This window comes from Choloepus didactylus, chromosome 5 (assembly GCF_015220235.1).
Source record: "Choloepus didactylus isolate mChoDid1 chromosome 5, mChoDid1.pri, whole genome shotgun sequence".
NCBI classification, from domain to species: domain Eukaryota; kingdom Metazoa; phylum Chordata; class Mammalia; order Pilosa; family Megalonychidae; genus Choloepus; species Choloepus didactylus.
Genome location: NC_051311.1, coordinates 32,523,116 through 32,536,986, shown reverse-complemented (window position 1 = coordinate 32,536,986; position 13,871 = coordinate 32,523,116). Strand labels below are relative to the sequence as shown.

The following is a 13,871-nucleotide window of genomic DNA, read 5'->3' as shown; positions in this document are numbered from 1 at the left end:
AACCTCGAGGGCAATATACTGAGTGAAATAAGCCAGACACATAAAGACAATTATTACAGGGTCTCACTGATAGGAATTAATTATAATATGTAAACTCATAGACATGAAATATAAGGTACCAAGATATAGGACAAGGTTTAAGAATGGAGAGTGGTTGCTTAGTATGAGCAGAATGTTCAACTAGGATGAACTTAAATGTTTGGAATGAACAGGGGTATTGGTAGCAAGATGTGAGAATAACTAACAGTGCCGAATGGTGTGTGAATGAGGTGGAAAGGGGAAGCTCAGAGTCATATATGTCACCAGAAGGAAAGTTGGAGGTCAAAAGATGGGAATGTATAAAACTGAATCCTATGGTGGGCAATGTCCATGATCAACTGTACAAATACTAGAAATCGCTTCCATGAACCAGAACAAATGTATGACAATACAATTAGAAGTTAATAATAGAGGGGCATATAGGGAAGAACTATATACCTATTACAAACTATATACTACAGTTAGTAGTATTTCAACATTTTTTCATAAACAGTAACAAATGTACTATATCAATACTAGGAGTCAACAATTGAGGGGGGTTGGTTAGGGATAGGGGAGGATTAGAGTTTCCTTTTCTTTTTTTCTTTTTTCATCTTTCACTTTATTTCTTGTCTGGAGTAATGAAAAGTTTCTAAAAATTGAACAAAAATTAAGTGTGATGGATACACAGCTGTATGAGGGTACCCAGGGGCAAGTGATTGCACACTTTGGATCTTTGGATAATTGTATGGTATCTGAACAATCTCAATAAAAATGGAAAAAAAAAAAAAAGGAACATAATGCAAATATTTTCCCTTTTCTGCTCTGAACACTGCTGTTGGCATGTGACACCTGGAACTGTGCAACCATTTTGGGACCATGAGGAGAACCAGCAGAAAGGGCTGAGCTAACATACCAAGAATGGTGGAAGAGAAAGACGGAAAGAAATTAACTCATTCAGGATGTCACTGAGCCTCTGAATTAACCAACCCTAGCACTACCCCATGTCTAGACTTTATATTGCACTTGATAATAAATACTGTCTAAGCCACTATTAGTTGTTTTATCTGTTACATGACGCTGAGTGTGTCCCACTGCAGCATACGTGAAATCAATAGTATTCATTTTATAAAACTTTTTTTCCTGCCTCCAGTTATATTGCTTCCCTAACTCTCTCTTTATCTGTTCAGAGTCTCTGCATCTTCCCAGATAGTTTCCAGCAGAATGATTAATAGCAAAGGCATTTGAAGATATAGACTAGAGTCAGAATCCCAGCTTTGCGACCAACTGCTGGGTGACCTTAGGCTGACTGAGTCTCTAAGCTTTGGCCTTTTCGTTTATAAAATGGGGGGAAAGAGTCATACTGTTTGCTTTATGGTGCTATTGTCAGAATCAAATGGGAATGTTGAAAAGCCATAACCTCAGCCCCACTGATACCCCCTCTGAACTCCCTGGCATTTAAAGTCTACACTGCACAATTTGTCAGTTACATTCCATCCTGTGAAGTTCACACTGGTTCCTTGTACCTTCTCTGTGGGTAGAATGCCAATTCCTTCAGGGTAAGAATTCCTACTCCTTTCTGCACCACACTCAGCTAGGGCTGAACTTCAGGCTGGAGTACTGATTGACTCAAGGGAGGACAGGACACCCCCAGGCCACTCTGCCTGAGCACACAATTAGGAAGGTGCAACCCCCGAGGGCTCCAGCAGCAGTGAAAAGCAGTGACTCTCGTCCTGTTCTTGGTCTACAAAATTTATACATCACCAAACCCAAAGCTCTTACTATCATAATATCTGGTCTCAGAGAAGTTCTAGCTGCTTCTATATAGGGAGCCAGATAGAAATTATTGTGATATTGTTTGGGTATTAATAACCTTCCCTAATGAAATACCTTTAGGTTACTGCCCCATGCTGGAGATATCCATCTGCTATTTGTGGCTTTTAATTTTCTGGACCATGACCCACTTTCTACATTGCAAGCCACTTTCCTTTTGAATACAACACATTCTGATATTTTATATGTATTTTAAAGACTGGTTGCAACCCACTAAACCGATTTTATAACCCACTAATGGGTTGCAACCTGCAGTCCAAAAATTACTGATGGATTGAATCACCCCCCACCTCCTTGCAGGCCTATTACTATAGCTCACCACTCCCATTTTGTTTGCAAACAGGACCCCCATGTACAACTGCACAGGTCGGACACTGCAAAACTCCAGGATACCACAGCATCCCAGGGATGTGTGGTATTTAAAAGTATGGGACAGCCCTGTAAATAGCAAATGACTTAGAGCTGGTCTAAATTTACTTAGCATGTTAAATTAATACCACATAATTAAGCAAGTCACTAGAGCTCTCTAAGCCTCATCTTCCACATTTCTAAAATTAAGCTAATAAAAGTGGCCCTGTTTACCATCCAGAGTTGTTGAAAGAATTTAACAAAAAGGCGTTAAGTGCTGGTGTAAACAAGATATAGTTCTCATCTCCATTATTATCCATCGGTGGTGCTTTTTCTATCTGAACTTTTAAAGTTTAATAGAGAACTTGGCATATTTCTCACACTTATCATAGGCAAAGGAATTCTTCACATTCAGCATTTTCATTTCTGACTCAGATATCTAGCAAAAATTTATAGGGTTCTTACTAGGTATCAAGCACACAGAACTAGTAATCCCACATTTGGTGAATGGAGTGCAGAGTTTCAATATGTAAAAGCAAACACAAGCCCCAAACTCCAGCTCCCGGACTCTGAGGCCCTGTCTTTAGAAGAGCAGTTAGTTTATACACTCATTTACTGAGGTCTGGCTTTCATAATTTTCAGGAGAGGTGGGTAAGTATTTGCTCTAAACATAAATATAAAATAACTGGCACAAAATTGTGTTGCACTGTGCTGCTGTGTTTTACTAAACCTGCCATTAATCCAATTTGTTAAAAAAGAAAAAAAAAAAGGAAAAAAAAAAAGAGCCTTGGTGCTGAAGCTCTGCCTGCATTTTGCTGAAAAGACATGGCTTTGCACCAACACAGGAGAAGAGTCAAGGGAGAATGTTCTCATTGAACTTTGTCAACGGGAGTGGTCTCTCACCTGTCACTGGCAACCCAGGGACTGTGTGGTGACATCTCTCTGAACCCTCCACTTCAGTGAGGTGCCCTGGCAGAGCCTCTCTATTCCTGCTTTGCCGAACAGAAAGATCTTTGCAAGTGGAGGACAAGTCCTCTGCATATCATAAAACAACATCAAGCTAAATATTCCCTGCATGTGAATTTAATTTCCTTTTTTTAAGGAAGTAAGAACAGCTTCAAAAACCTTGACTAAGGAGAATATTTACAACAAAGCCAGGCAGAAAATCTCTGGGAATTAGAGGTTTATGTACATTGCGTTAATACTAAATAGCTGCGGCTGCCATCACCTCTTTGTTTACAGGCTGTCAGGTAAAACTGGCAGCTGAAGTCCTCTAAGCTACCTTGAGGAGGATGTCGATCAAAATAAGTGAGACTGATTTTCCCATAATCCCTGGCACCATATGACCCATTTCTGGCTCCTTCTAGCCCACTCAGCAGGGTCAGCCCCAGGTGAGGTGAAGGAGGCCAAGTCTGACTTCGACGGTCGCAGCAGCTCCCAACAGTCGGCTGAGCCTTGCTCGGTCAGAACTCAGAGAAAACTTACCGATGTGGGATCCCTCCCCGCAGGGTCTTGTTGCCCACCAATGCCCATGGTTGGGTGTAGCGATAGCTCATGGGTTTTCCTTCTCAGGAAATGTTTACGGTTTAGCAATTGCCTCTAAAATCCTAACTCCACGGAGGAAAGAGTATCATCAGTGGCTCAGAAACCATGTCAGACCCACAGAGAGAACAGACTGCCTCGGGGGGCCTTTTAGCTCCTGTCTTAGTCTGGGTTCTCCCTGGGTGGTTGACTCGGGTGGTTCGGGAATGGGGAATGGTGGTAGGGGACTGGGGAAGAGCCAGTGGAATGGGGAAGTGCTGCAAGGAAGGAAGGCAGCCAACAAAGAGTGGGCATCACCAAGCCAGGTGCCACGGAGGGCGATGAGCGCTCAATTCCACTGGAGCGCTCCAGAAAGTGTAGTGCATACACTTCAAAGACACTCCCACTAAGGGGTATTTATAAATCTCTTCCTGTGGCTGCTCCCTGCTAAGGTGCAAAAGCTGCCAGGCAAAGAGAGGCTGGAAGTCAACTGGAGCTCACCAAAGCCTGAGGGACATGGAGCAGCCGGCACCTGCTACAGCTACCCTCCCCACCCACCACCCATACCCCACCCAAATCCTACTTGGTCTTCCAGAAGGCCCACTCTGTCTGTTCTCCCATCCCAGCCTTCAGCAGAGGGCCAAGCCCCTGCCCGGACCAGGGTGGGCAGTGGAGGTGGTGGTCTGGGTACGGACACAGCAGCATGACACATGGCACCCCTTGCTCCTTGGTGTTTGGAGTCAAGGAATGAAAGACCAGAAACAAGGCCTCAAAGAAGGGCCAGCTCACAGCCAGGGAGAGCCACAAAATGGGGGCCCAGGTATAAAGTCAAGAAAGATGGAAGCAAGAGGATGGATAGGAACCCAGGAAGTTCCTCACCAACAGTGGGCGGCCACAGGGACCGAGCCCTCCAGTCCTGGGGGCGGGAGGGAGGCACCACGACAGCACTTCTACCAGTGGTCCCTGAGCCGCCGGTGGGTGCTGACCCAGGGCTTCTCGGTCAACTGACTGGGCCTCATTACCAGGATGCACGTGGAAGAGTCACTGAGTGGTACCAGGGTTAGCGGATTTCTCTAAAATACCACCAGTGCTAGGAAAATATACAGAGGGGAAAACATGCCAGACATAGAGAGAAGCACAAGAAGAGGGGCCAAAAAACTGCTTCTGGTGGTCCCTCCTTGATGAGAGAGTTGGATGGACACGTGATGGGACAGGTGGGCAGGCAGGATTCAGAAGTATATTTAAGACACATTGGGACCCTCCGCTTGTGGGGCAGTTAGGGGTGCTGGGTCCCCACTGACACCTGCTGTCTCCTCTCATACCTGCCTTGTGACACACACGCATGCTGGCGAGAGAGCAAGCTGGGCAGGGGGCCCGTCTGGCTGCTGCACAGAACAGTTTTTCCCCCTGACAGTCCTTTGGGGATAGAATATGTGACATTGGCCTCGTCTGAATCATCTAACCAGGTGAGAACCTGTCCCAGAGAAACTGTCCGCCCCGCCCTCCCAGGACTTGCAGCAGTGCCAGCCCGGAGACACCATGGGAGTAAGAGACTGTGGAGGGAATAAGCCCCACAGTGGCCCAGCTCCCTCTCTGCATTTCTATTCCCGCTGGGTTATTCCATTTCATCCCCCTCTTCTCCCATCTTCAGAACCTGGATTCTGAGAAAGGGCTCCCACTCCCCTTACCGAGGAGCGGGGCTCTTCCATGGACCCTGTAAGATTAACTCCCCGGCCTTTTCAGTCCCCGTCTTGGACGATACAGCACATCAATTAGCATTTCACTCCATCCTCGGAGATGCACAGAATTGAAAGAGAAAGGACACTTAAAATGGCAAATTTTATGTTATAGATGGATGTCACCATAGTTAAAAAATAAGAAACGAAAGAGAAGAAAGGAATGAGGGAAAATGCAGTGTCGCCCTTTGGTCAACCACCGTGTCCTCGTGTCTTGGGTTTGGGGCCTCTGGCCAGCCAGGACGCGTCTGCCCAAACCTCCATTCACATTTGGTATGCAGCTATGCACTTCTTTTGTTCTTCGCTGAATACCAAGCTGAGCACACACATTCTGCGAGCTGCACAGCGAAAGAAAAGAGAAAGGCTTCTGCGTCAACACCAGCAGTCATAACCGCCTGGCCCCCTTCCAAGATGGTCAGGCAGGAGCTGAGCTCAAGTTTAGGCCCTGACTTCATACTGTGAGTGCCCCCCACATTTCAAGTTTGGCTGAGTAGCCTGCTGGCTGAAGCAAAAAAAGCAGTACAGGCTTTTGAATTCCAGCAAGGGTGTTTTCTAAGCGGGAGGAAAACGAGATTTTCCTGTGTTTATGGAGGAAAGTCCTGGAGTTCTTTAAAGCATGGGAGTCAATGGGATGGCACTGCTTTGAAATAGCCAGGAGCAGGGAAACTGACCTCCCCCTACTCTCGCCCCCAAACCATACTATTACAAAGCATGAAGGTTTTAAAACTGAGCCTTCCCTTGTTACTGCAAAGGAGAGGCTAAACCTGCTTATAATTATGCCTAAGGGTCTCCCCCTGAGTGCCTCTTTGCTGTTCAGATGTGGCCTCTCTCTCTAGCTAGGCCTCAGCAGGTGAACTCACTGGCCCCCACTATGTGGGACCTGACTCCCAGAGGTGTCTATCTCTCTGACAGTGCAGGATATGACTCCCGGGGATGAATCTGGACCCGAATCCTGGGATTGAGAACATCTTCTAGACCAAAAGGGGGATGCAAAATGAAACAAAATAAAGTTTCAGCGGCTGAGAGATTCTAAACGGAGTCGAGAGGTCACTCTGGTACAGTATATAGATAACCCTTTTTAGGTTTTAATGCACCGGCATAGCTAGAAGTAAATAAGTGAAACTATCAAACTGCAACCCAGTAGCCTTGACTCTTGAAGACGATTGTATAGCAATGTAGCTTACAAGGGGTGACAGTGTGATTGTGAAAGCCTTGTGGATCACATTCCCTTTATCCAGTGTATGGAGGGATGAGTAGAAAAATGGGGACAAAAAACTAAATGAAAAATAGGGTGGGGGGATGTTTGTTCTTTTTTACCTTTATTTTTTTATTCTTATTTTTACTTTTTCTGGTACAAGGAAAATGTTCAAAAAATAGATTGGGGTGATGAATGCACAACTATATGATGGTACTGTGAACAGTTGATTATATGCCATGGATGACTGTATGGTATGTGAATCTATCTCAATAAAATTAAATTAAAAAAAAAACCTGAGCCCTCCCCCAAGCAGCACAGACCCCCTCTCCTGTGCACGGAATTAGTTGTGCTCCAGGATTTGGGGGGAGGGGGGCGGGGGAGGCACCTGGTGGCAGCTCCCAAGGAAAAGACCAGGAACCAGGGCATTAACGCTGTTGCTTTGAGATGACCGTGGTAACACTGATGACTGTAGCAGTATTACCTCTATCACAAGGCTTCTACGGGCCGAGTGTTTGCAGCAAAATTGAAAAAGTTATTTCCACTTGGTCACCTCAAAGTGGAATATCCCCAAAGACAGAAGAAGTGCGGTCAGAGTTGTGGCCTATTCTCCAGGTAAATTTAAACCAACATGGGAATTGAATGCACTGGGAAAGCTTGGGACACCCAAACAGAGACTCCTGGATGAACCCGTCGAAGATGCGGTGTGAGCGCATGGAAGACCCCAAGCCGGTGTCCGCACTGTCCAAATCCCAGCACGGCACCTCGTCACCTGTGGGACCTTGGGCACCTCAGTTTCTCATCGGGAAAATAAAGACACTATTTATTTTGCAGGGCTGTTATCAGGATTAGAAATCATTTTGAAGCTGTCACATGGCAGGCCCTCAATAAAAATAGCCAGTTTTTTATGGTCGTTGATTTTATGGGTCTCGCCCCCCCCCCTCCTTTCATATGACCCTCTCATTTATTTCTTTCACGTCTCCCTAGTCCCCTCCCTTTTACCCTTGACAGAAAGACTTCTTTTCTCCTGGTCCACGTGCATTAACAATGGGTCAGAAAATCTGTACTTTAAGTTACTGAAACATTAAAGCACCATTTGATTTTTAAAGCTGTTAAACACTGGCATGTATGTTCACACACGTGTGCACACACACACACCCCTTTGCTAGCCCTGCCTGGCAACAGGAGACCCCTGCAGGGCTGGTGTCAGAGAACGGGGCTGCCCCCTCAATGGGCGTCCCTGTTCCAGGAGGGGAGATGCGTTACGCATTCAGGCCCTCCGAATGTCTGGAGACATGGAATCAGACCGCGGGTGGAGAGCCAGTGCAGCTACACAACTGTTTTCAAGTTAGCATGATTTTTCTAGTTAAATGATCTGAAAGATGTGTCTTTAAAAATCCAAACTTATATATAACTTCGGGAGGCAACGAGTCCAAAGAAGATACTTGACTTCCAAGTGCTCTTCTGTGGGAGATACACTGACTTGTGGGAAATTCCTCCCTCATTCAAGACATAACTTAGGCAAATTAAAAATATCACACTTAGGCTTTCTGTGAAAGGATGTCTCATTCATGCAACTTAACACATTACAGCCGAGTCCTGTAAATCTTTTTCTACCCCTTCTCCCACTGGCTTCAGGTGAGTACATAATTTCAGGAACAGGTGGGAGAAGTACAGACAGCTTCCCTTTGACTATTTGCTCTTAAAACAGAGTGCAGCAAGCTAGGACAAAAGGAAACAGCAAGAAATCCGAAACCACTTTCTATGTAGCGCTGCATGAGTGTGATGATACTGTGGAGCAACTTTTCTAATCACGTTTTGCTTTTAGAGTGACATTCAAAATGGCTTGTGCGTTCTGCGCATTTAATGCCTGAGGGCCCAGGGGAATGGTGATCCCTAAAACACGCTGGAGACAGTAACACAGCATGTGCAGTCAGCCCAGGTCCCTCCAGCTTCTCAGACTCTATCCGAAAGGCGCTGGCAGCCGCCACCCCACACATCCAGATTGTCAGGGGGTGACCTGCCCTTGGGATCATCTCGGTGGAGAAAAGAACATACCCTCTTTCCTCTCAGCCGAGTGTCTGAGTCTGTCGGGAAGTGGAGCTGCTGCTGTCTGCATCCTGTACCCTTCTAGAAGTCTCCGCAGACCTTGGAGAGGGAGAAGAGGGGTGGGGTGTCTTGGGGGAGGTGTGCTCCACCTTTGAGCAACCTCTCGTGGGTCCCTTTAGCCTCTCTGGGCCCCCTGCTGGCCTTCCCCGGGAACCAGTGCAGCGCTTGCTATTTTTATCCTGATGAACAATGGTGCCAAAATGTCTTCTGACTTGACAAGACACAAAATTTAGGTGCGGGAAGAGATACTTCAATTTCAAGCTTAAAGATTACTTTGGGTCCCCCAGGACTCAGAAGCAATTTAGAGCTGATACCCTGAACAAGAGAAAGGTTAGAAGATTAAGACCAACTGCTGTTTGGATAAATGGTTGGTAATTGCCCACATCCGCAATTATACACTGGCACATAATTTCTTTTCCGTTACCTTTCTCCTCTCCTGCGTCCCGTCAGGATTTATTCGGTAGGAGCCCACCTTGGTCTTTTTCTGCCGAGCCTTGGTGACATCATACTCCACCTCATCCATCAGGGCCCTGCAAGCTAAACAAGACACAAAACATGGGCAGTATTAGGAGAAGAGGGGCAGGACGGAGGCAGGAGGAGCTGTGGCTTTGGAGGGAAAGAAAGTGGTCTTTCTAGAAGGCACAGAGGAAGGCTTGCTTTTGTGCCGTTTTCCAGCTGTGAATATCAGCAACATCAACATGCTCCAGGAGCTCCGAAAGATTCTTTCTTGCCTGCTGGATGCGTATTCACAAGCAACGATGTGCAGAGTTTTCAAAGATAGCCATATTGAGACTATTTTTCTTTGCCTACCCTTTGGTACTCTGTGTGTTTTGTTTTGTTTTAAAAACCACATGCATGTTCTGCTTTTTCATTAAAAAATATGTTGTCCTAAAGAATAAAAACAAAAAACATTTTAGAGTCAATCAGAGATCCCAAAGCCCCAATGAGTTGCATTAATTACACAGAAGTAGCATCTGCATTGTGGGAAGATTTCTCTAAAACCGGTCCCTGCTCCCAAAGGTGTATTTTTGCTTAATTTAAAATTTCAGGGGACCCTTTGAAACTGATTTCTTATGGGCCACGTCGCTGACTTTGTCCCTCTAAAATCCATTCTCCCCTTCTTCTTAGGCCCATGGCTGCCCAGGTAATGACTAAAGTAGGTGTGGTCAGAGTGGCTGAATTCTCTCAAATTTAAAGGAAATAGAGGTGAAGTCTCTGACATCCACCTCATTTGCTTAAAAAGGAAACTGGTTTTGGACTTCCTGCCTTTCCCCGTCTGTGGACTGGAAGGTAAGCGTGACAGGGACTTGGCTTTGACCACGCAGGAGATGACAAGCCGTAAGGGATGTTAGGGAGATGAGAAGGGAGCACCCCGCTCTCCTGAATGACCAACCCACCAAGCAAAGCCTCCCACCAGTCTGGACCTTAGGGCTAAAGGAGGCACAGGCAAGTTTCTACCTTATACAAGCCTGTTTCAGGCTCTGTTAGAAAAGTGTAACCTTTATACAGCCAGAATTTGCATTTTGGCACTGTTTATCCGAAGCTGTTTTTAGTGCTATTTTCAGATGATACGTTAGAACGTGATGGTCAATGTCAGCCTGTATTGCTTACAATGAGAGTTATCATCATCATGATGTTAGCCAACGGGATAGGGTGCTTCCTGCCACCCAGGCAACGCACTAAGGAGGTGCTTTCCAGTATCCTGACATTTCATACACTGTGCACACCCAATAATAGTATTATCCTCATTGTGCAGATGTGACTTAGAGAAAGTAAGCAATATTCCCCAGGTTTCACAGAGCTAAACAATGCATGTATAAAAGTGTGTGCATACAACTGTATGATGATACTGTGAACAACTGATTGTACACTGTGGATAATTATATGGTTTGTGAATATAGCTCTATAAAATTGTATGGAAAAATATAAAGAGGGATAAAAGTGCTGGAGAAAACATGGAGAGAGGGATGTACGTACTTACTGTTGGTTAGGAGGCAGAATGGTATAGCCTTTCTGGAGGACAGTGGGGTGGTTCCACATGAAGCTAAGTATGTGGGTGCCTTAAGGTCCTGCAACCTCATTAGGGGGCATTTACTTGGAGTATCTGAGAGCAGGGACATGAATGGACATTTGCACACTGGTGTTTATGGAGAGAGTATGCAAGATTTGCAATGGGTGGAGATGGCCTAAGGTTACATTGACTGAGGAACAGAATGGTGAACTGTTGTGTGTGCATACAATGGAATATTGAGCAACTGTGAGGAGTGAAGCTGTGAAACACTGGCAACAAGGTGAATGGAACCCGTAGACAGCATTTTGAGTAAACTATGCCAGAAACAAAGGCAAACAGTATAATGGCTCACCAATATGGACTAACTACAATGTATAAACTCAGAATTGAACCTTAGAGCACAGCTTATCAGGGGAATGCTTATTGTAACGTTCCCTAGATTATAAACAGTACTCACATCTATTCCTGAATTGTAATGGCTGTCTCCAGATTCCGAGATGCTGATCCCTCTGTGTATAACCTGATTGATCCCTGGACCTTTGGGTATCTGTGTGACACCTGAAAGTCACAGCTAGACTTGGCAGATATGAATGCCAGTATTAGAACATATAGCAACTGTTAAAAAAGCTTAAAAAAGAGTCTAGACTTTAACTAGAGATATGAATGAAGCAGATGTGGTTAGGACTAGGGAAAATCAGGCCAAAGGGTAAATGACAATACTGACTGTGCTTTAAAACTTCAAATTCCATGTGAGACCAAGGGAAGAGATGTTTAGTTGGTGCAAGATCTATATTTTCTAAACAATTTAACTTATACAGTTTGCTCAAATACCATAATTACATGTAACTTTTAATAGGAAGTGAGACCTGGTAGGTTTGCATAGGTTACTGTGAAATAGCGAAACATCCCAAAGTAATTTGGACAGAGAATAAAACTGTATATGGGGGTCCATCACCCCAAGGAGCTGGGGAAAAATGCAGAGGTGTTGGGCTTCCTCACCTGGATTGTTGCTGAAGTTCTCACAAATATTGAGGACTGGCAGTCTGATGTGCCAAGCCCTCTATCACGGGACTTGCCCTTATCAGGCTCGTCACTGCAAAGGAGAGGCTAAACCTGCTTATAATTGTGCCTAAGAGTCTCCCCTTGAGTACCTCTTTGTTGTTCAGATGTGGCCCTCTCTAGCCAAAGCCAATTCGGTGGGTGAACTCACTGTCCTCCCCCCCCATGTGGGATCTGCCTCCCAGGGGTGTAAATCTCCCTGGCAACGTGGTATATGACTTCTGAGGCTGAATCTGGAACCGACATCATGGGATCGAAAACATCTTCTTGACCAAAAGGGGATGCGAAATGAAACGAAATAAAGTTTCAGTGGCTGAGAGATTCTAAATGGAGTTGAGAGGAACACTCTGGTGGGCATTCTTATGCACTATATAGATAACCCTCTTTAGGTTTTAATGCATTGGAATAGCTAGAAGTAAATACCAGAAACTATCAAAATGCAAGCCAGTAGCCTTGAAGATGATTGTATAGCAATGTAGCTTACAAGGGGTGACAGTGTGATTGTGAAAGCCTTGTGGATCACACTCCCTTTATCCAGTGTATAGATGGATGAACGGAAAGATGGGGACAAAAAACTAAATGAAAAATAGGGTGGAAGGGGGGGGATAATCTGGGTGTTCTTTTTTACTGTTTTTTAATTCTTATGTTGACTTTTCTGGTACAAGGAAAATGTTCAAAAAATAGATTGGGGTGATGAATGCACAACTATATGATGGTACTATGAACAATTGATTGTACACTTTGGATGACTGCATAGTATGTGAATATATCTTAATAAAATTGAATTATAAAAAAAAGAGTGTGTACATAGAAATCAGCAGCTATGAGGCACCATTTCAGCATACAGATTAAGAGGTCAGGCTCTGAATCGGACCACTCCCAGCTCCCCTCCTGGCTCTGCCCCTTACTATCCACATGATCCTCAATAATTGTGAGCTGTCATTTATTATTACGATGATTACCTATTATTAAAACAGAAATCCAATGAGTGGCAGTCAGTCCATTCTAAATCCCTGAGCCCTCCAGCAGAATAGTCTCTCAAAGACCACCATTAGAAGACAAGAAGCTTTGCTGGTCTCGTTGCCAGAGCCCCCTGTCTCAGTGTCCCACGGCTGCTGTAACAAAGCACCAGAGACTAGATGGCTTAAAACAGCAGAAATTTATTGCTTCACAGTCCTGGAGGCTGGAAGTGTCAGCAGGGCCAAGTTGCCTCTGAAGTCTGTAGGGTTCTGGCAGTGGCTGGCCAGCAATCTACGGCATTCTTTGGCTTATGGCATCACATGGCTGTCTTCTCTGTCCATCTGTCTGTCCGTGTCCAATTTCCTCTCCTTATAGGGACACCGGTCATATGGGATCAGGGCCCACCCTAACCCAGTTTGGCCTCATCTTAACTAATAATAACTTCAAAGATCCTATCTCTAAAGAGGATCACATTCACGAGACTGAGGGTTAGGCCATGAACATATTTTTTTTGGGGGGGTGGGGTGGACACAATTCAATTCATAAAAGAATTTATGACTTTATCTCTGGGCCCATCCACTTCAGAATGCAAGCTGCCTCCAAAAGCCATCCTCCCCTTCCTCCACAGTAAAATAACTTTCAGCCACATACCCGGCCACCCAGAATAAACACCGTATTTTCAGCTCCCTTACAGCTAGCTGTGGCCATGTAATTTGGCTCTAGAACCAGGTATTCTGTGGCCCTCCATCAAGAGAGAGCTGCCACTTTGCTCCTGCTTTCTCCTTCCTCCATCCACTACTTGGAACATGTATGCTGGCCCCAGTTTATCTTGGATTATTAGGGCCAGGGCCATGCCAGAAGTGCCCGAGTGAAATACTAGCAGCAGCTTTGGTCCTCGGGGACTTGGTGGGGCAGAGTTCCCAGTCAAACTGGAAAGATTTCCTCCATCCTTTACAAGAGAGAAACAAACTTCTAGTTTTTTAAACTACTGTTATTTTGAGTTTACTGCACTCACAGATGAAGGTAACTCTGTGACTTCAGGACAGGAATAAGGAAAGAATGTTCCATTTCAATTCTCTGC

General features: G+C 45.1%; 1 protein-coding gene across 1 annotated transcript in view; it reads right to left on the bottom strand.

Moving 5' to 3' along the window:
- Positions 1-13,871, bottom strand: part of CNPY1 (canopy FGF signaling regulator 1) — a 78,003-nt gene that overhangs the window by 33,621 nt on the left and 30,511 nt on the right. Inside the window, exon 2 of the mRNA XM_037837385.1 lies at positions 9,185-9,297. Within this exon, the coding sequence (XP_037693313.1) occupies positions 9,185-9,297 (113 nt within the window). The remainder of the gene's footprint in view (positions 1-9,184; positions 9,298-13,871) is intronic.